The following is a 22,028-nucleotide window of genomic DNA, read 5'->3' on the forward strand; positions in this document are numbered from 1 at the left end:
TCCATGTGGATACCAGTCCCCTCATTATTGTGCTGATTCATATATATTTTCTCATTCATTGACTAGTTAGCATGAATGCTCTTTAAAATCAGCTTCATCGTTCATAAGCAATTGACTTTCCAACATAAAATAAGTACAGATAATTATACTGGTACAAAGAACCTAAAACACAAAATTAGAAACAAATGTAAAGAAACAACATTATCAAAATCATCATAAAGTAAATTAGGTTTTCGAACATTTAACAATATAAAAGACTCAAAGTACGTTTGAAGCACATACTAAGGAAGGTTATCTGCTTGTGCTTGACAATTCCTGCTTTCACAATCAAGCTTTGTCATATCTCAGTCTCTCATTATTCTCACTCTTGACCTTCCCAATCTAGGCCAGTCTTCCCTCTCTTTGGTATTTTTACAACTTTGAAGGTGATTTTTTCCCGTCATCCCATGTCTGTGTTTTCGTAAGGCTTATATTTGGTCTCTGCTGCAAGAGCAAGAGGCTGTTTCTTGGCATATGAGTTTTCACCCAGCATAAGATGCAGTGGCTGCTGCTTTGGAAAATTAGTGGAAAAGCGGGGGGAGGGAGGGATCGATTTAAATGAATAAAGTTCACTTACCTGAAGGCCCACCGTCTCTTCGTCCTCTTCTACTCCTGGAGTCCATCCGTTTGAGCGCACAGGGTCTCAGAATCCCCTAGCCAATCAGGCAGCAGCTGTCGCCAGCATGACAGCAGCGCTGTGATTGGTCTGAGCACTGTGGCTTGGTGCTCAGATAAGGATTGGAGGCTGTGTATGTTCTCCACCCAGGCTGTGCAATACAACCCGCTGGAGAACTTGCTAAGTGCACATGACAGTTTGGCCGGCCCACACAGACTACCAAACCGTCGCGCGCACTTATGGTGCAGCAACCACTCTCCCTGTGACAAGCCCAGCCCGCCCCAACCTGGCTCGCTCCTTACAGAAGAAGAAAATGATAACGTAACATTATTAATGTTGTGCTATTATAATTTTATTTTTCCTTAGTGGGGGAAAATTTCTCCGCATTAGCAGAGGATCCGCCACTGATAAGATGGTAGTAATTGGGCCTAAGAAGGTACTTGAGACTATAATGGCAGTGTATGGTTGTGTGTGCTTCCACCTGGGAATGGCGTGTTATTCTGTGGCAGGCCATTTTATTTTGTACATGCAAATGCCAAGCAGTGCTTTTATATTCTTGTCTGCCATTACATAGGAGCTGTGCCTGGACATATGACATTTGAAGCTGTGCATATCTGGATACAATTGGTATGGAATAAGGACAAACCTTTTAGCTGAGACGGTCCCTGTCTTTGCAAGTATCTGCCAATTTTTTAAGGGAAATCAGATAATGCTTACTTTATCCGACCCTTACGCAGAAGTTTTCTTGACCATCAGGATGGTACCGGTGCCATAATGGCTTTGGTCACACAGGATTTATTGGCGCCTACACTAGAGCACATTCCCGCCATGCAGGCACTGAAGAGTATTGCCGCCCTCCCTTTATCCTGCCACTGGTTTTTAATCTCTGGGGTGTATCAAACTGCCATTCTCTTATTTTTTTAACTCTGTTTTTTACATCTGTTATAACAGGAGTGACCATAAGGACGGTCTAGAAGATGTGGGTGACAATCAACAATCTGGATATTCGCAATGTAAGTTATTTTCAGGACACTGTTCGATTGATAACTATGTGGATCTGTGTTCTATCAAAAGGTGCTGAGTTGCTTGACAAGACTTTATTCTAGGATGCATGGACACAATAAAAACAAAGTGAGCCCGCTTAGGTTTTGTTTTCCCTCTAATTAGAAACTGATCATCGTCTAAGGGCCTTATTAAGTGCTTGGCGTTGCACCGTCAAACCCATGTACAAACCACCCGTCAGATCAGGAGTTTTCTTCTGCCTGGCAGGCGGTCCTTTTTTGTTCCCAGGACGGGGGCCTTTGAAATAGGCACAGCAATGGGAACGTCAAAGGCAGTACCTGCATGGCATGGACTGCTGTAGTCCATGCCGTGCAGGTACTGGTGTGCATGCACACAAGGGGGCACATGGTGTGCACCCTGTGTGCATCCACATGGCATGAAGCACAAGGTGTCCCTGTACAGCCCTCTTTGTTTCCTCACTGCCACACTTTTTATGGTGGTCGCCTCACCATGAAAACTGGTGGTGAGGAAACTCTTAATATGCTTGGCAGGGCCACTGCGGCCTCAATACCGCTGCATCACCGCCATGGATCTATGATCCCTGGCGGTTGCTGTGGTCCCTGGGCGGCCTGACCACCCTGGTCATAATGGGGCTGTCATAAGACCGCCACCATTGTGCCGCCGCGAGTCTGGCGATCCGTGGACCACCAAGCTCGTAATAAAGCCCTAAGTTGTATTTGTGACTTTTCAGTTAGTTGCCAATTTTGCTCAGTACTGAGTAGGAAGGAACCTTTCATTTTATTTCAGAAGTTTCTTTAAGCCTATTAACACCTTTTATATGAGGGCTTTGGACTAACCAGACAAGGGGCTCCGAGGCAGCAGTCAAGGAGATGGGCTCTCCGAGGCATAGCAGTGAGTCCATTTATAGCAAACGTCTAAAGCTTTACTGATAGGGTCACACGATTAAAGTGCCAGGACTCTAGAAGACAAGTGTCAGAATGAGATCATGGGAAATTGTGAAACTCTGAGCAAGTGTATTTCGATTGCATCCAAACATGAAGCTCAGCTCTTAATCAGTATACTCGCAGAGTAACTGTGAAGTTTCACTTCTCGGGTGCCAAGTACATGCCTAGCCTCTCTGAGCTGGAGTCTACCAGTTAATACATTAGTGAGGCCTAGAAAACGATGGGTTGCCATAGGTTACAGAGTTAGGCCTACCATAATTTCGTTTTTTCAGTTACAAGGGCCTTTTGCCATTCCAGGAAGAGTGAAGTTTTTTCAATAGCGCAAGACCTTGCCGTGCCATGTTGGTACCCCTGGCTGGCTGGCACCTTGGGCAGTGCCTACATTGCTTATTAGCTAGCGTGGCTTCACCTGTTGCATTATCCAGCAGTCCTTATGGTTTACAATGTATTTTCCCATACAATTTTAATTTGTAATTATATCTAGTATTCTGGGAATGACTTTACTATGCCATTGCCAGTACTAAATGTGTTGACTATTTTTTGATGTGCCTTATCGCTAACAATTGTCGGCAGCCATGAGCTTGGCGCACGTTTTGTCTTCATATGACCCATAGGCTGTTCTTATCTTCCTCCAAATTAATTTCTGCTAAATCCTCAATAATATGCCCACATATCATAAATCATGTACATTGTATTGTTTTTTAAATATATATTTAGGGTTTTTTGCTTTGTGGACAGCACAAATCTTATGTTGATAAAGCTGTAATAGAGACCAAGAACGGGAGTTCACAGCAGCCCACATTGCACCCTTCTCTTGTGCATAGGACCCGGAGACCCCAGTCTCCACCCAAACCACATAAACCCAAACGAGACACTGACAAGACAAGTAACTGTTTCTGGGTAAAGGAAATGTTTATTACAAGCATGTGAAGAACTCACCATAACATGTACAACGTTAGGGTCAAGTGGGATAAACACCATACAGCACGCGTTGAAGTACAGCTGTCAAAATCTAGAGTAACACACGCTAAGTGAATGAGTGTATATCCTAAATAATCGAGCAAAGGCAAGCATACAAATTACTTACACAAGGCCTCCGACATGAACACTCCATCACTAAGGTCTTTGACAATCCTTCCTCCCCTATGGACCACACAGGTGGAACCACCTGCATCTCTTGGGGATGGTCCCAACTCACTATGCCCATGTCCCCAGGGTCCCGCCACTCCAATACCAGGATGTCGGAGGAGCTACAAGTAGTGTGACCAGGAGCTACAGCCCCATGCCCTACAGTTGTGAATCAGAGCCCAAGCCCCAGGGCCAGTGTGTACATCCCATTCATGGATCTAGATGCTGCACCCCTCCCTCAGTACTGCTTTAGAAAGTATAAGATGGAGGTCCCCTCTGCTGTTTCGAAATAAAATTGGAACTAGCTTTCTTGCCAAAAGCCAAATACCCCTAGCCATTGCGGTGGCGCAGGACGAAAATGATGCACAACTCCTGCATCTCGCGAGATGGGTGGCAGGAAATCTCATGCCAGAGGGAGAGCCGGCCCTCCCAACCTAAGGGCCAGAGCATGGCAAGAGCCCGGAAGGAGCTCGGCCCATGGTGGTCTTGGGCCCTAATGCTGTGCTCCTCCAAGACTGTGTGGCACTCTGATCATTATGCTGGAACAACATGAGCTAGGATATGAATGTGTTTAATACTTCGTTAACTGAGTCACCACTAGACACTGTGAGAACATACGATGAATTCTGGGGCGTAACACAAGCCGATGCAGCCCCTCCAGCACATGGGGGCCCGTAACCATGCTGGGGGGGCATTCTTCCCAAGGCAAATTATTATCTGAAATATGGAAGACTCGAGGGCCCCTCATCACATTCTACAGTGGGGGGCATCATTTTGCCTTTTGCCACTGGTCATGACTTCATTGACTGGAGGTTGGGATGACGAGAGAGAGAAGGCCTTGTCTTTTTGACTACCCAGCAGGAATTACAGTATAGTGGACCCAGATGAAGTCATTGGAGGTTGACAAAGGAGGAAGAGGGCGAACTATCACTTTTTCCTGTACCCTAGTCGGATTCGGCTGGAAAAATGGGCGCACACTGGAGTGCAATCAAAAATACCTCTGCATCCTACACTATAATTTACAAAACATGTATGTCCTATCACACATACCATAACTTGTTCCATCCACACAAGGAGGCAGTATTTTAATTTTGTTGAAATTTGGATCTCCATTTCTCTGTCAGTCTTCAAGACTTGTGTCTGTCTCATGTTTTGGGTTCCTTGTTTCATGACTGCAAAGCAGCAAAATCGTTTTGTCGCCTGATTTAGCATTTTATCCCATGCTCCGCGGAAGAAGTTTCTGTTGAGAGGGTTGGTGCTTTATTGGATTGATATTTGTTGTAAAGGACAAAGCAGTTTGTGTATAAGGCCGCTAACCATTGCATGTAGACATGTATATGAGATTTCATGTTGACAAATGGTTGTTCCAATTTTAAATATGAAATGCTCGATCTTGATGAAAGGTGAACTCTTTAAAGGGTTACAGAAGAGCAGATGACTGCATGTAGGTGGGGCTTGGGGAGGGGATGATAAACACATAATTTATTGATGACTTTTGGCCATCTGAAGTAAAGGCACATGAGATTTAGTTAAGAAAGCAATAGAGATGTAAATGTAATCATTACATTTTTCACCAGTTGTCCAAAACACTGGATGCCATTAGAGGCAGAGGTGCCATTGTTTTTTAGACGAAATTAACTCTTTCATTCCCCGTTTGCAAGAAATGGCTATGGACTACAGTAAACAATAGTACATAAACATATATAGAGAAATTTTACATTGTGCTCTGTTTCTTTATTTCAGTAGGCGGCTGGCTTATCCCAGGCCCTGGACCCCTTTGTCATTCCGGAAATACCCACCCTCAGTTTGGAGCACCGTTGTCTCTCTCCTCATCCCATGGCTGTGAACGATACCCATCGCTGAGGAATCACCGCTCAAGTCCATACCCCAGCCCGTACTCGCATAGGAACAATTCTCCAAGTAAGTATTAATGGTTCAAAATGTTGGAACCTCTGTGCATCAAACATCCTTCTTTTTAGGGTTCATAAGGGATCTAGTGTAGAGACTAGGTCATAGGTATATGTATCCCTGTACCTTAAATAATATTATAAGAGCAATCTTGAAGGAACATCACTGGTTAGCAATGGGACAGGCTTCTTGTGTCATCACCATAACACTTCCAAGCACTAGGTAATACTGGGAGTGCCTCATAACTAATTCTACAGAACTGGTAACCGTGTGTGCTTGAACAATCCAAACACCCTTGGCCAATCTTCAGTTAGTGAGGGATATGATGAGGGTCGAGATTAGGTGAAGACGATTGGGGGGATGTCCCAGTGGATTCTGATAGTCCTCCTTGAATAAGATGAGTTCTTCTTGTGGATGATGGTAAAGTGGACAGTGCCATCCGGTGGGGCGGGGGGGCAGAAAGTTCAAAGTTGACAGCCATGTTCTCCAATGGGCTTCCCTCCATATTTCTACCTTCTAAATTTGAACTGGCTAATCATACTGGTCTCCAAAACCTAATGCTGCAGATCAGGGTTCTTCAAAGTCATCCCTAGAGGGCTGGGTCCATGCCAGATTTTCAGCATATCCCCATTTCGATATATGTCGTTATCTTAAAAATGTGACATGGATACGGCCCTTGAGGACCGACTTTGGAGAACCCTGCTTCAGATGATGGGTCTAATTAATGGGTTGATCAATTTTCAGAGCTATTCTGGTCAATCCCCTCACCACCCCCATGAAGGAGTTTGAATTTTATGCTTTTTAGAATTTTATGCTTTTTAGAGATGGTAAATAGTCTGACTTCCTCAAGGGTAGACAGAATCTGTCCTCGAGATTCTGTATCCTCTATCGTGTCTGAAAATACTTAGTGGTGTCGAAGTTCACTGTATTGTAGTGATCTGCGGATGGAAACACTAGTTCAATCCTAAGTCAGTTGGAGACCCTTCTAAGCAGTATTTCAGTAATAAATTAAAGGAATGCTCAAGTCAAAGCAGACTCCCAGGTTTACCCCGTGTAGGTGTTGTAGGAAGAATGATAACACAGACTCTGCAGTGTGTTGACAAACCATGCCCTGTGATTCAGAACTTTACAGGATAGACATCCTTCAGTGAAAAATAGATGTGTTTCAGGAAATTCAACATCTCGGTACCCATATGCAGTTCTTTGGTTGGTCTCTAGTAGTATATGAGTAGTGAATGTTTAGCATACATTGGTAACAAGTGTTTGCTATACAATCTCATCCACCAACTGGCGCCAGTAATTGCTAACAGCTAGAGCTGAATCTTGAGGGACTCTGCAGGAATTGGGGTAGGATAAAGAGGTGGCAATGCCAGTTCTGACTTATTGAGCATGTCTCATGAATAGGGCTCCCGGTTTTATGGTTTTAATTTTTTTGCATTTCTGCCTGTATATAGCCATATTTTTTCATTTTATCTGCACTTATCTACATTTATTTGTGTTGCAAACAAAAGAAGACGCTGCAGCTAGTATTTTTCCACATTTATTTAAATAGACATGCACATTTGCACTTAGTTGTTATAGGTTGTTGTAACTGTTTTTCAAATTGGGGCCCTTGCTAAGTGCAAATTTACAAATTGGGAACAAATGTCTTGCCTGGCCTCTAAGAAAAGATGCATGAATTAGTGTTATTGATTAGGTCTCGTTTGCACAGCTGCAGAACTAGCCCTTTTCAACAAGGTTTCTATAATTTTAATGGTCTGCACAATCACTTCATGGCAAAGAGCAGATACTTTCTACATCAATGCTGATTAAGACATAGACTCTTAAGGGCCATTTGAGTTTCCTTAATGTCTTACATATTAATTTTGGTTCGCTCAAAAAATGAAGCGCTGAATATTGAAACCTGTTGTTCTGCAGACATGGAGCTCCCGAATGCACTTGTTCACCCCGCTCCAGAGTGGCAGTGTGACTGCAGCGGTTTCATATTTCTTTCCGCAGCCCCTGTGTGCCTCAGACACAGATTTTCCAGAAGAGTACAGAGGCAGCAGGAGCATTTAGTTTCAGTATTTTTCCGTTTTTATATATAAATACAGACAAAGAAAAAAAAGTTTTCTGTCTGTATTTATATGTAAAAATCCATTTAAACGGAAAACCGGGAGCTTTTTCATGAATGACTGGATTCAAACCTTGCGGTACATGTTTCCAGGCAAACTGCAATAATAGCACATAGTGACTGCTGTATGTAGACAACGTATGGAGCAAAATGTGGAATATCGGCTGATCAATATCTAGTGATACAAGAATGCTATATAATTGTTTTGAATAGCACTTGTGAGCAAAAGCCACATGGAGGTATAATGCAGAGTAATTTTCCTTTGGCAGTTTGAGTAAATACCATTGTACATGTTGAATTTTCCTAAATTCAAGAGAGGCATGGTCTGCTCCCGGCTGTGATACGTCTTTGCTTCCTGAATTGGTATTTGTAGCCCCCCACCTTGCAACTGTAGTTGGAACACCAATGTGGGGGCAATGGCACATAGTGTTTCTTTGCCTACCGAAATGAGGAATTGTCAAATAAAAAATAAATAAACCTAAAAGCTAATACTAATCTGTGTCTATCCATTTTTAAGCTCCATTCATAAAAATAATAGCACGATTAGGTAGCAACACAGTATTAATTTTAACCCTGGGCATAGTACTACGCTACGTTCGCGGAGCGTGTGTAGATTGCGCTACTACGCAAAGCTTGCAAAATAATATCCTGGACTTTGGATTTCAACATTTATCCTTGTTCACAAGGACTCAGAAGCACTGTCAGTGTTTCATCCATCTGTATGTTTCTAGCAGGATGCGCAAACAGTTCCTGATCTGAACAAGGGTTTTGCTTTGTTTTCTTACCCAGGACACAACACATTACTCTGCGTTTCCCATCTGTCCAACAATTTTGGGAAAGCGGCAGGTCTTTTAATGAGTTATCTCACTCAAAGATAAAAATGAAGTACAGCGCGGACACGTTTGTTATCTTTTAGGATGTGTTTAAAAATAAAAGCATGTTATGTACGCTTTTGTGTAGATAGCTGGAACCATTAAAGCACCTGTGCAGTTAGATTTATTTATAAACAGTCATTTGAGTTCCCAAATTTCTTTCACCAGATCTGTAAATGCCTTGTGTTTTTTTCAACATGTTTTATTAACCTAATATTTGGGAAAATTGATCAAACATCATGCCTTATTTAATCACCTAACATTTTGACAAGTGAACATTTGATTTTTCTTACAGCAAGTTACACAGACAACTCGTCAGCCTGTCTGTCCATGCTTCCTTCCCATGACAACTGGTCTAGCCTGCAGATGCCAACTCACAACAGTATGCTTCCCATGGGTCATGCCACTGGTGTGCCCAGCAGCTCTGGGTATGTATCAGATATTTTGTAGATCAGCTGACACTATTTTGCTGCCAGTTTCCTCTGGTTCAGTGTATACAGAATCTTAAAGTATAAAAACATGCCAAGTGTGGTAAATTCATAATTATGCGTAAAGAAGTGTATAGCCATAGTTTCAATTTCAAGCAATATCTGTAAAATTATTGGGTGGAGCAATGCCATGTTACTGTAGTTTTGGGAATTATAGGACTGATAAACCTGCAACATGGAAAATGGTGTGAACAAAAACCTACAAAATTACATAAAAAACAGCTATTTAACTGATCCTCATTAATCTTTTTCTCTTTTGTCTTGTAGCCAGTATCCTAACTTGTGGTCGGTGAATAACAGCACTCTAACCCCCATCCCTGTATCTCAGTCCGGAGGGATGGCAAGTGGATTGGGAACGCAGTTCTTACGAAGCTCTCCGTCGCATTTCTCGCCTCTCTCGCATTCAGTGCATGGCTCTTCCCAGGTGTCTCCTATGTATGATACTGGGTTACAAACAGACCTTTCGGAAAATCAGTTCGAAACTTCTCTCCATGCACGGCTTGCATCTCCATGGACTCCTGTCTCACCTCCTTCTATCTAAACGACTTACGTTAAATGACAATGCGAGCATTGCAACCCTGTCCAACGTTGCCTCGGAACCAATATATCTGCCAAATGAAAAACTGTAGTTGGCCAGGAATGAAATGGAGCAGTGCAGAGTGAGGAGCATGGACTATTTCCACCAACACAGCCCTAACTGCTCTTGTGTGTCATTCTAACATCGTCTTTGTGCACATAATTTACTACGTTTACTACACTACATTACTTTATCATGAAAGTAGCATGCTGCAGACGAAAAAAGACCTACACTTCTGAACACAACTGCATCCTTGGTTCCAGGTGGAGGTCATGTATCAATGTTAAAACAAAAAAATCACCATTGCTAAGCACCATGGGGCTTCCTGCATCTTCTTGCGGAATGTTGGATGTCCATACATCAGTTTCCTTTATCTTATCCTTTATCTTGATGAGGATGGAAGAAATTGACCTGTCTAAAGAAACTCTTGCTTAAAAATGGTGTCTTTCCACAGTGTCTGACCTGTGACCATTGCAGGTCAATGGAACAACTAAGTTCATCCTCGGTAATTGGAATTCTCTACTCATCATCAGCTACGCGGTGCTCTTATAGTTGGTAAGCTTCACACAAAGTACTTTTGAGAAAAACTGTCCCATCCTGTATTATACAATGCACGGCTGTCCTTTAACTGCAATGTGGTCTGTACTGGATATGCAATCCTACAAGGGTACATAAATGTTTTCCAGTGGGCATCCGGGCTGAACTGCCAAAACCTGTCATTCATTACTTTCTGGACAGTACTTGACTTTGTCTTGACATATCAGAGGATAGACACCAAAGACAATGTGGACCTGAACACAAGAAGTGCCTTTCTTCCAATACTGTAAAGCAAAGGTTGGTTTGAAATAAGAAGAGATGCCTTTAATAAAGACATTTAATATGTGCCTGCAATGGCTGCTTTCCACAAACTGGCAAGATAAGACTGTATCAGGAACTGCAGTCTTAGTAAGTGGGTTCTTCACAATGATCACATTGTGGCTTGTGCATTTCTACTCTTGGAGTGACCCCATCTGCCGGACTAGGGGTATTCTTTCACCGAATTTCTGGCAGAAATGCCAGAAATTTATCAGAAGCTAAAAATAAGCTGCGCTAGCTAAGTTCCAGTCTTCCTACTACTGAATGTATAGATTTTCCTCAGATTTGGATACATCAGAGGAGTTTACAAGAAATTCAGCTAAAAAAGTAAATTTCAGTGTATTCACTGGGAGCACTGGAATGTTTTGGTAACTGCTACCACTTTGTACTGTACCCTTTTTTGTGTTGTCTGTACTTGTTGCATACAAAGGGATGGTCCCTGTTCTGACATTAACATGTTATGTTACTCATTGTCTCGATTTGCAGACATTCACTTCACATGGCCAGTCACTGTTAAACTATTTAAACTCTCTAAGCGGGTTTAACTTACTGCTGGAATGGGTTCTTTTGTGGAGTGGGGAGTCTCTTGGAAGCTGGAGACTGAACTTGATTTCGATTATCCCATTCTTTCTTGTGAAACAGCCATTGACCATGGTGTTGGGACACTGCCTATGAGACAATACCTCAAATGAAGACAATCCATTCACAGGTAGCTAGCATACTGAAACTGTATTTAAGTGCCTTAGCTCACCAAACTAGGTGACCCATGTAGGTATAAATTTGAAATTATGCCTGGATCATTCCTTTTGTGGTCCAACCTTCTCCATCACAACCTAGATATTGCCCATGTTATCACACTAAACATCTTCACTAAAATAAATTCAAAAACTCTGACCTTCCCATACGCTGCAATATATCTTCATTTAGATGCCAGAACTAATAAAGAAAAATCCAGACAATTTTGGGTGTTCCTGATGAGACCAATTCCATAGAAAAGGTGAATCTGGCAAAAACATTGGTCATCAGGAGCAGGCTGGGCCTTGGGATGGACTTTTCTGTTTCCTCCCACCACTCGCGGGGGCCATGAACGTTTGCCTGACAATGCTTTGTCACTCTGTCGTGAAATTATTTTAAAATGGGCAAAAGATAGAAAGTGCCTAACAAATTATGTACAACAAAGATATATTGTACTACTCTACAGATTTAATCAATTTTCAGAGTAGAGGCAAACCATGGAGCTGCACTTGTGGGTGTGTTTGTTCCAATTGTTCAACACAAACTTTTGAACAGAGCAAGATAATTTCCCATTGCTAATATGTGTAGTTTCAGTCTAAGGCTGTTTGTGGTGTAAACTACTGAAGAAGGCAAATATGACTGATAAACTGAACCTTATGCTTCTATGGTGAAACGTCTTTGTAATGGCTTCCAGGAGAAGGACTCTTGCCTGCGCTGAGAGGCGTTTGTTTGCTTACACGGTTATTGCAAAATGACAGCTTGGTAATTACCATAAACAAAATAGATTGTAAGAAGACATCGAAGCACAGCATCAATCCGACATAAATAATCGAAATTGGATAAGCACATAATACAGAGTCTGGGCAAGGGTTGGTGTCTGAAGGGCTGTAGCATTACCATGTATTTATCAGACAGTATTATGAAAAATATGAATCTCTTGTGAAACAAAAGACAATCATGTAAATAATATTAAGTGTAATATATCTTTGAGTCTACCTTTTGGTTGGATTCAAAAACGTTTGTTAACTTGCTGAATTTTTTTATGTGTTTTTAAATGTGACATTAAGTTAATTGAAAAGAATACACAAAAGTAAAATTTTTGCACAAAATCTGATCTGCTGTCTTTTTGCGTCTTTTGGTGTTTACCCTTATTTAACATTCCACAGTGTTGCAGGGCTATGCAAAATGGTGGAAAAAATAGATCAGCCTTTAAGGGCACGTGCTGCGATTAAAAGATCTGTAACAAAACATCAGATGTCTGTGACAACATGTCTGTTCCAACACTAGTGTACAATGGCCTCACCCCTGGTTCATGCAGATTCTCTGGAGTAGAAGGCAATGCCAGTTTCTGCATGTGCCCACGCTATTTCCAGGCAATTCATAAGCGCTAGGCTACTTTAAAATCGCTCCAAGCCCAGTGGCGGCCGGCATGGCTCGCGGGTGGCGGAGTGGTGGCGGGCGTGGGAGGGATAGGGGAGTTACGGGGGTGCGCAATATAAAAAAAACAATAAAAAAAAATAAACTTACCTTGCTGCTGGGTCCCGCGTCTTTGCTGCTGCTCTCTTTGGGACCAGTGTCCTGGTTCGGCGCTCAGCCAGGGAATGGGGTCCTGGGTATGCTCACCCCGCAGGCTGTAATGCAGCCTGCAGGGAGAACAGGGAAAGTGCGCATGACTGATTTGGGCAGCCCGAGAGGGCAGTCATGTGCACTTAGGAGTGGTCAAACCACTCCTCCCCTGCCCTGCTTTGAGAGCAGAGCAGCCCCGCCCGCCCACCCTGCAAAGCAGCACAAGTATAAAATGATAATAACTCAAAGGTATTATCATTTTATGTTTCTACTTCGCACTCCCTAAAAGCATTGGGGCGATGCTCCACTGCCATAGCGGAGGAGCAGCCACTGTCCGAGCCTAGACGGGCAACAGATAAATGACAGGAAGTCCAATGCGCATCGTGTAAGGAAGTCCCTCACGTAGGACTTGCCTCTCTGCAGCCCTTCATTTTCAAAATAAACGTTCCCCAATTTTCCCCAGCAGTGTCGTAGGGGAGGAACCACAAGGAGAAATATCCTAATTTTTCCTTTTTCTATGTGTGCTGCATTCTGCAGCAAACAGAAGGAGGAAAAAGCCTCTTCTGATTGTTTCTGTGCAGGAAGGTTTCCCTTCCTGCAGATAAATAATCATCCCCGCAATGCAGGCACCCTTGCACCATGGTGCAAAGGTACCTGCGTTGTGGCACGGCAGCCCATTGCCCACGGCGCATTTCTGCCATTTTCTTTTATCATAGGGCAGTGCAGCAGGAAGGCCTGCAGCGCTGCCCTATGGTAAAACCTCATAAATGAGGCCCTCAATGTTTATGTTTACATGAACACAGACTGCCCCCTCCAGTTGGTGTATTCTGGCACAGCTGTTGAATGCCAGTGATTTTTAAACTTCCAAAAGGCCTCAGCAACATGTACTTTATTTAAGATGCTGCAACTTGTGCTTTGTTTCATGCAGCAATACATCACTACCCTTTCTACTAATGAAAAATGCAGGACTGTTTTGAATAATTATATCTGAGGGAGTAGTGGCAGCATAATTCATTCTTATTCTATATTTGGTACGTAACTATTTCTCACACGTGTCTTAAAACTGATACTGCACTGAAGGAATTTGAGTAAACAGCCACACCTTCAGAAATGATTCAACTGTAGTTTAATATAATTAAAATGTAAGGAAATCTTCTGTGCCTCTACCTATAATTGTGAAGCAATGGCATGAAGAATTGCATGGTGTTTCTATTCAATGTACAGCATGGACTAATTTGTGTGGCTTTAAAAAACTTAAGCTAAACATCTGCTTAGCATGGTGTGCCACCTGACTGGTATTTTTCTGTTCTGTCATTGTATCCAGATATATGATATAACAACTAACATTATACCTTAAATAAACCAGGACTATTGGCTTTGTCAAAGGTTCTTAGTTGCATAAGATAAATAAGCAGCAACTATGGCTTTTTTTGTATATAATATTGAAAATGCTTTAATTGTAAAATTATGAGACTCTGAAAGAACCATAGCGAGTCTCTTTAAACTTACATCACAGGCAGTGAAGGGTGGCACTGCTGCAGAGTTGAGATTTTTTTTTCACCCTGAGGGCGAGGGAAAAAAATGGGGGAGCCCCATAGAGACCCGCCTCAGCATCGGCTTTTAAGAACTGCAGGACCCGGCCCACTTAAAGCCCTGACTATGCCCCCATTTATAAAACCCTGCATGCAAGTAGCCCACGGGCGCTTCTCGATGATGTTGCTAAGGTGAAAAGGGACTTATTCTTTATTAGTATTTTCAGCCGCATAAAGGCCTGGAGGCTTTGCTAAATCTTTTTTCCTAACTGGAATAACCTATCACTTATCCAAGATTTAAGAGCACTCCAAACCACCCAATTTATGAAATTTTCATTCATGTTCCAAAATTTGAATGTTCCCTGCACTTGATATCCCCTTTAAGTGACTTTATTGTAGTTGTATTTATATAGCGCTTACTACCCCTGATGAGGTGCTTTTCGGCAAGCAGCAAGCTACTCTGTAACCCAAAGGATTAGTGGTGGATTAGTTATGTTTATTACACTTATGTTGGTTCTGTAGTGCACTTTCCACTAAGTGGCCTTTTATTACAGTTTAAGTCTGCTGCAGTGTTGTGGTTGAGCTGCTACATTTATAAGTGTTTTGTAGCTATGGTAGGGTTGAAAAGGCCTATTCTGATGATCTGTTCCCCATTTCCATTTGAGTGCAGCATTGACCTGACTTTGCCAACTTACTCAGAGACTCTAGTTCTATGCAGATATTTTTTTTTTGCTCGCTGGCCGGAGCACTGAATTTGTAAAAAGTGCTAGGGCTCACATTTTTGCTCTGAAGCCCACAAATGGCTCTATTGGATGCCACACCAGGACAGAGTAGTCTTTATTTCACCTTGTGCATATTTAATTCCTCACCAGACACTCACTGCCCCTTATCTCATTCTTGCAGACCATTGCTTCTCCTCATGTCATGTTTTTCCGTCTTTCTAGTCCTCCTTCTTTACCTCCTTTCAAGTTGTTCAATCTCTTTTCCTGGGTCAAGGTCTGATGAGGAAAAATATGCATCAGCACCCCTAACATAACTGCTGTTGGTCCCCCCACTGCACCCATCAGCTCAAATTAAGCGCTGGGTGGTCCATCTGTTTGTAGGTCTCGCCTAGCGTTGCAGAGCATGCGCTGCTCACTTGTGAGATCTTTTCTCATTGGTTTTGTGTCGGGCTTATTTTGAAGTGGGGTTGGTGTCCGCCCTGCCCATCCATCACCTGTTGCTCGTCATGCGTGCATTGTGTCCTTGCCTCACGCTCGAGCCCCCCTTCTCTCAGAGCTTTCGGTCGTGTCCCACCACCGCAGCTAGCGGCTTCCGTACAGCGTTTGTCCATTTGGGTGTTTTCAGGTAGCGCTAACCTGCTGCTTTGATGGCTTCGGTGTGCGTAGAAACATTGTAGGGAAAAGAGCAACACACGCTCGAGCCCCCCTTCTCTCAGAGGCTTCCGTTGTGTCCCACCACCTCTAGCAGCTTCCGTACAGTGTTTGTCAATTTGGGTGTTTTCAGGTAGCGCCAGCCTGCTGCTTTAATGTCTTTGGTGTGCGTCGTAGGGAAAAGAGCAACGCAGACGCAGCTCACACGGTGCGTCGGCCGTGACCCCGAGGAGGCTGCAAATCACTCTAACACTGGGGAAGGAAGGGTTAGGTCCTTGTGCACCTTTTGCCCTAGTTTTGGAGTGCGATGTGGTTACCCAGAGACCAACAGTTTAGCGCTTGATTTCCTTCTTTAAGGCACTTTGCTACTGTCTGCATTTGATCATTTTGAATTTCCTTTAATGTAATGTTTCCCTTAAGTTTAATTATGCAGCCCCCTGCAGATAACACAGGCCAAGGGCTTAAATCACAAATCAGTTTCGTGAATTAATGAATTATGTATTTACTCTGCCATCTTCTTTGCATTTTTTTGGTTTTTCGCGCTGACATTGCCGTTGTATTTATTCTAACTCCCCCACCTTGTAACATATTCTTGTCGTCCTTTGTCTCCAAGAGCCTTTCTGACAACCACCCACTGCACAATCCAAGAACGCCCACATCACTCTAGTGGTTACCAACACAGCGCCTTACGTGCCCAGCTCATACAAGCTGCTTTCCCAAATGTTCGGCACTGTTCGGGCAGTGGGCCCTCAATCTGGGAACGTTTTACAAATAAAAGAATGAACGCGTGTACTCACCAAAGACCACAGAATCTCCGTCTACCTAGGCAGCAGCAGGGTTGCAACCCTTGGTGCCCTGCCTGACATGGCATGGCATGGCCTGGCATGGTGGGAGGGAGACCAGTCCTGAGGCGGCGCTGACGTGCTGGGAACCCTGAACCTTCAGCCTTCCAAAGCTGTCACCTTGTGAACAGGAATCGCCACTTTTCCTCCTGCCCCCAAAAAGTTTGATTTAATGGAGTTTCCTTTTTAGGTCTCGGCTGCGAAGGCTACGCTTGCGCAGTCTAGCTCCGAGATTTAATGACTTGGAGAAGAGGGGCTTGAACCCGCCCCTCTTCTCCCCTGTTCTCCATTGGCTGGCCTCTTGAATGCTGGCCAGCCATTGGAAAAGAGGTCAGTCATTCCGATCAGGCCCCGTCCTTTTCGGATCGGGGGGCGTGTTTTTTGCAAGAAGTCTCATTCTCTCCTCCAGCCAATGGCTGGAGGAGAGAAAAGACAAACACGCCCCCGAATCCAAAAATGCCGCTGCCTTTCTCCGAGGCATTTCTGCTCTGCCTCGGAGAAAGGCGGCGGTGGATATGGCGTCTGAAAAACTATCCAGTGGTCCGTGGGGCACAGTCTGCAAGCGCGGGTGCCAGGGGCAAATCTATAATATGCCCTTTGTTTACTGCCTTGTCTACCTTTCTGTCTTTTCTCTATCGTTGTCTTTGTTCTTTCATCTTCACTCAACTTTCCAGATTATAACCGTTTTTTCCCATTCTATATGTTCTTTGTTCCCTACCTTATCTATCGTCGAGTGTCTTTTATCTGTTTCTCTTAATATTCTTTGATGTTCTGGCACGGCTCCATTGCATATCCATAGTCCTATTCCCCGCGGCCCTTCTCTCTCCCGTGCTGTGAGTACGTTTTTTTTTATCACAAGCATTGCCTCTGATTGGCTAAGGGTGATGTCACCCTGGCTGAGCTGGCACCTCCCATTCTCTCCCATTAAAAGCTCAGCATAAAGCTAAACAGGCAGGCGTCCTACCGAGAACAACCCCCCCCAAAACACGGAAAGGCCGGGAGAGCAGAGACATTGTGCAGCCCGTAGCCAGCGGAGGTGGTCAGACCCAGCACCTGAGTTACAACGCGCAGAGCCACTGATGCAGGTAAGAGGCCCCGGAATCTGCGTGTAAAAGCAGCACGGGGTACGAAGGGTTACTCTAGTGAGTCTCTGTGTCTAGGTACTGTGCTGCCTGTGAAGCGTAGCCTGTTTGCAGTGTCTGTAAATGAGCAGGTATATCATGGTCTGCCTGTGGCCGTGCGGGGAGTCTTGTGTTTGTGTTTGCGTCTGCATGTGATGGGTCTGTGTGCATGGTAATTCTGTACGTGCATGGTATGTATGTGTGCGATGCATGTATGAATCAATATGCATTGAAAAGTCTGCGTGAATGGCGAAAGGTGTGTGTGTGAATGGAGCAGGTTGGAGCGTGTGTATGTAATTGATGCGTGCAGGGTGAGTGTTCGCATATCGTACGAAACGTATGAGTAGATGTGCTGGTCTGTATGATTAGATCTCGAAATATGGGCGATGGATTTGTACGTGTGCTAATTAATAGCAACATGACAGGTGTGTGGAGTAAATAGTACCATATTGTTACGTATATGATCTGTATGTGTGTATGGCAAGGCTGACTGCTTCCTGACTGGTCTGTATGTGCGCGAGAGAGCTGTCGGCATGTGTCTGCGCGTGAATGTGACGGGTCGCATTTAATCAGTTTTTTGTGAGGTTATCTGAACCCCACTTCTCTAGCCTTGCCTTAAGTTTGTACACATCGCTGTTTTCATAGATGTTAGTACACTTGCTTCCGTTTATCTGAACAGGGACTGCATCTCCCAGAGTGCACCCTGTGTTAAAGAAAGGCGTCCAGGGGCCAATTCACCTTCTGGTAAAACTAAAGATTACAATCGGCCTTATGCCACCCTAAGCTTGAATGCATGTTTGTATTTGGATATGTAATTCTGTGTAACACGTCACGTTGTAAGGACCGTATGTTTGGTGAATTGCCTTTGTCTTTTGTGCAGTGCTTTCTAGGCGCTGTAAATGGCCGGTGTCCCTATTAAACAGCACTCATTAGCAACACTCTCTCACTACCTCACTCTCTCTCTCAAATACACTAAGTCACTTACACTCACTCTTTCTCTACCTCACTACATCACTCTCTGTTTCTATCTTAATACCTCACAACATCCCTCACTACCTCACTCTCTTTCACTACCTCAATCTTTTTCTATCTCACAACATCACTCACTGTTTCTATCTCACTACGTCAGAAAATACCTCACTCACTAACTCACTCTTTCACTACCTCACTCTCTATCTACCTCACTCTCTCTCACTACCTCACTCTCTATTTCAATACCTCTCTCTCTCTCTCTCTATCTCACTACCTCGCTCTCTCTTTGCTAAAGCAATAGGTATCACATATGCAAAAAAAAAAAATGTCAATAGAAATGACAATGCCATTTATTTAGGGGTACAAAAATAATAAAAAAATAATGAGCAATACCAATAGCTCTACCTAGAATGTTGCCGAGACCATTGCATTGTAAATGCTTGTTTTCCGTCGGCTTGAACTAGGCCGCAAAGGAGGGGGATGTCGCGCTTCATGGTTTGTGAAGCGGACGCTGTTAATTAAAGACATCTGCGGAGTCTTCTTCCATGTTGCATTCCCTGCCTTCCTCCTCCATGCCCTGCGTGTGGCTTCATTATTAATTTTTTTTTTTTACCGGACGTGGTGTCCGCTTCTAGGTGTTTGCGTTTATATTTTTTATATTCAGGCTTCTCTCAGCCTTCGTTAAACTGTCCCCCTGCCTCTGCAGCACACACGGCACTACTCCTCAAGTTGCAGTCTGTGCTCCGGCAGCTGCCTAAGACCCGCCTTCATCACCTTCAGGATCGCAGCCCGGCCATGGACGAGGGGGAGGAGGGCGAGCAAGGATCTGTGATACCCCACAGGGCGCAGGTCAGAACATGGTTACACTAAGGGGCAGATTTACAAGAAAGTGACGCATCTGTAGCGATGCGTCACTTTCTCTGCGCCAACATGCCAACTCTTTGCGTCACCATGGATGCGCCGTATTTACAATACGGCGCACCATGGCACAAGGACTGACAGATGCGTCAGAAATTCTGACGCATCTGTTGATGGAAAAGTCACGCATTGCAGGAGTCGTGTCGCAAGCACAACGCAACTCCAGCACTGCTTATGCCTAACATGCTGCGTCACTCCTTACGTCTGCTTCAAGCAGGCGCAGGGTTTTGACGCAGCATGGACGTAAAAGTGACTCAGTGAAATCTAGTAGATTTCACTGAGTCACTTTTACGGGGCTTCCTGCGATGGAACGCCCACCCTGCATACATGAAACCTGACGCAGGTTTAATGTGGCGCAGGGCTTCACAACGTGACGCATCTCCCCAGATGTGTCACGTTGTAAATGGGCCGCAACTTTTAGGCTGCCGCTGTGTCACAAAAGTGACGCAACGGCAGTGCAAAAGTGACGCAAGGGGCTTGTAAATCTGCCCCTAAATACGCAAGTGGAAGAGTTGTGTATACATATAATTTATTTATATTTAATAATCACTTTTTCTCAAACATACTTAGTTACTTTAAGCCCATTATTAGTGTGACGTCCCCCCTCCCCCCTTTTCTTATTTTTGGCTCGCAGCACAGCTTTATTTCATATGGCGTGCGGCTTGGAACTTATTTTTGTTTGTGATTCAGTTCCTCTGTGATATGCTTGTTAGACTATGACTAATCATCCTAATTAGTAACAAGCATTTGCAATGCACTAGGTCTCACATTTGCGAGAGTTAGCATTGTAAATGACAATGCCTTTTATTTATGTATTTTTTTTTGTAACCTAAATAAAAGGCATTGTCATTAACAATGCCAATAGCTTAAACACTTGCAACTGCGAGACCTATTGCATTGCAAATGCTTGTTGTTCTAAGTCTACATGTACCAGTATTCCTGGTTGTCCTGTCCCTTTGTTTCCTTTCTCAGCTGGGATTGCATTTTCCATCTATGATCCCCAGGGTTCTAGTTCTCCTCCCTAGTAGAGTAAAGTTCCTGCCCTAAGATATTAAGGTTATTGTGGTTCTCAGTTCTTCAGGTGCTCAAAAGCGAGGTCCTTTGTGGTCTTTCAGTTAATTTCTTTCTTTCGAGGGTTACATCTATTTACACTTTTTGGAAATAGACAGGCCTGCAAGATCTGGGGACACACCGGCTTGTGATGTTCAACAAGGCAAGAGCATTACTGGCGCACTGACTTCAGTCAATCGGCATTCCCACCTAGATCCATGCTTTTTTATTGATTTCTTTCGAGTTTCTCCATGACAATAAGCACCAGCACTTCCTTCATTTTCGAGGAAGGATTACTCAAGTGGCAGCGCCGGTAGCCTTGACACAATTGATTATTTCTGATGTGAGTTGTGTGTCACAGCAGACTGTAGAGTCAACAGGAGCATGCTCAGTTTGTGAAGGGATAATTCAAAAGGGAATGTGTGGGGTGTGATGTGGGATTATGAGGTGTGAGCATATCATGGGTCTGGTGAAAATGTGTGGCATGGTGGAGTGACTGGGCTGTATAGAGAGTGAGGTGTGCGGACAAATGGCAATAATTATCATTATTCCAGTATCAGCATTTTAGCAGGGAAGTGAATTACCATGCCATAGATGTACACAATATACCACTAATTAATTATCTGTTATAGTGTGGTCAATATTTTACAAGGAATGAGCACCATCATGCTTAGATGTCCACATTATGCCAAGGATTAACACCATTATGCCAAGGCCAGCAATATCAATAATGGGCAACATCAGTCCTTGTCTGCCCACAATATGCCAAGAATTACCAATGGGCCAGCACCAGCATATTACCAGGCCTGGGTACACCACAACATGGGCACCCCACCAAAATGGCAAGGAGTTCTTCCATTAAGCAATGTCCACCTCATGAGTGGGTGCCATTAAGCCTTGGATGACCACAAAATTACAAAAAGTCCCCCCTGTATGCCAGAGCTCCTCTGGCTGGCTACATTGGGTTCTCTCTGGTTGCTTCACACTCTTTGAAGCCTCTTGATGCTCACATGCTTACATGATAGTCCTAGTATCCCACTTACATTCAGATTGATGGTGCAGATGTGGATCCCTAGCCAAGCAGACATATACATCTTGAATACTGTTTCCGCTCTCCAAGGATTTGGGGGTACGTGGTGCACACCACTACACCCTCGCATCGTAACAGAACTTTACACATCGCAGCCCATTGTGGGAAAATAACACTGTGTTAACGTGGAATTCACAACAAGGCGGTAGCATGCGATAGTCTGCCGAAAACGTGGCCAATGTCCGTGATACAACCACCCAGACGGAGATAAAAACACAAACCACAACACCAGAAAACATGCGATGAGCCCATTCGCGGGGAGGAAA

General features: G+C 43.8%; 1 protein-coding gene across 1 annotated transcript in view; it reads left to right on the forward strand.

The window, feature by feature from the left end:
* TBXT (T-box transcription factor T) overlaps positions 1-12,371 on the forward strand; it is a 27,314-nt gene extending 14,943 nt beyond the window's left edge. The window contains exons 5-8 of the mRNA XM_085611445.1: positions 1,607-1,668; positions 5,494-5,670; positions 8,939-9,071; positions 9,399-12,371. Of these exons, the coding sequence (XP_085467571.1) occupies positions 1,607-1,668; positions 5,494-5,670; positions 8,939-9,071; positions 9,399-9,672 (646 nt within the window). The 3' untranslated portion in view covers positions 9,673-12,371. The remainder of the gene's footprint in view (positions 1-1,606; positions 1,669-5,493; positions 5,671-8,938; positions 9,072-9,398) is intronic.
* Positions 12,372-22,028: the final 9,657 nt, after the last annotated feature.

Source organism: Triturus cristatus, chromosome 6 (assembly GCF_964204655.1).
Source record: "Triturus cristatus chromosome 6, aTriCri1.1, whole genome shotgun sequence".
Taxonomy (NCBI): Eukaryota; Metazoa; Chordata; class Amphibia; order Caudata; family Salamandridae; genus Triturus; species Triturus cristatus.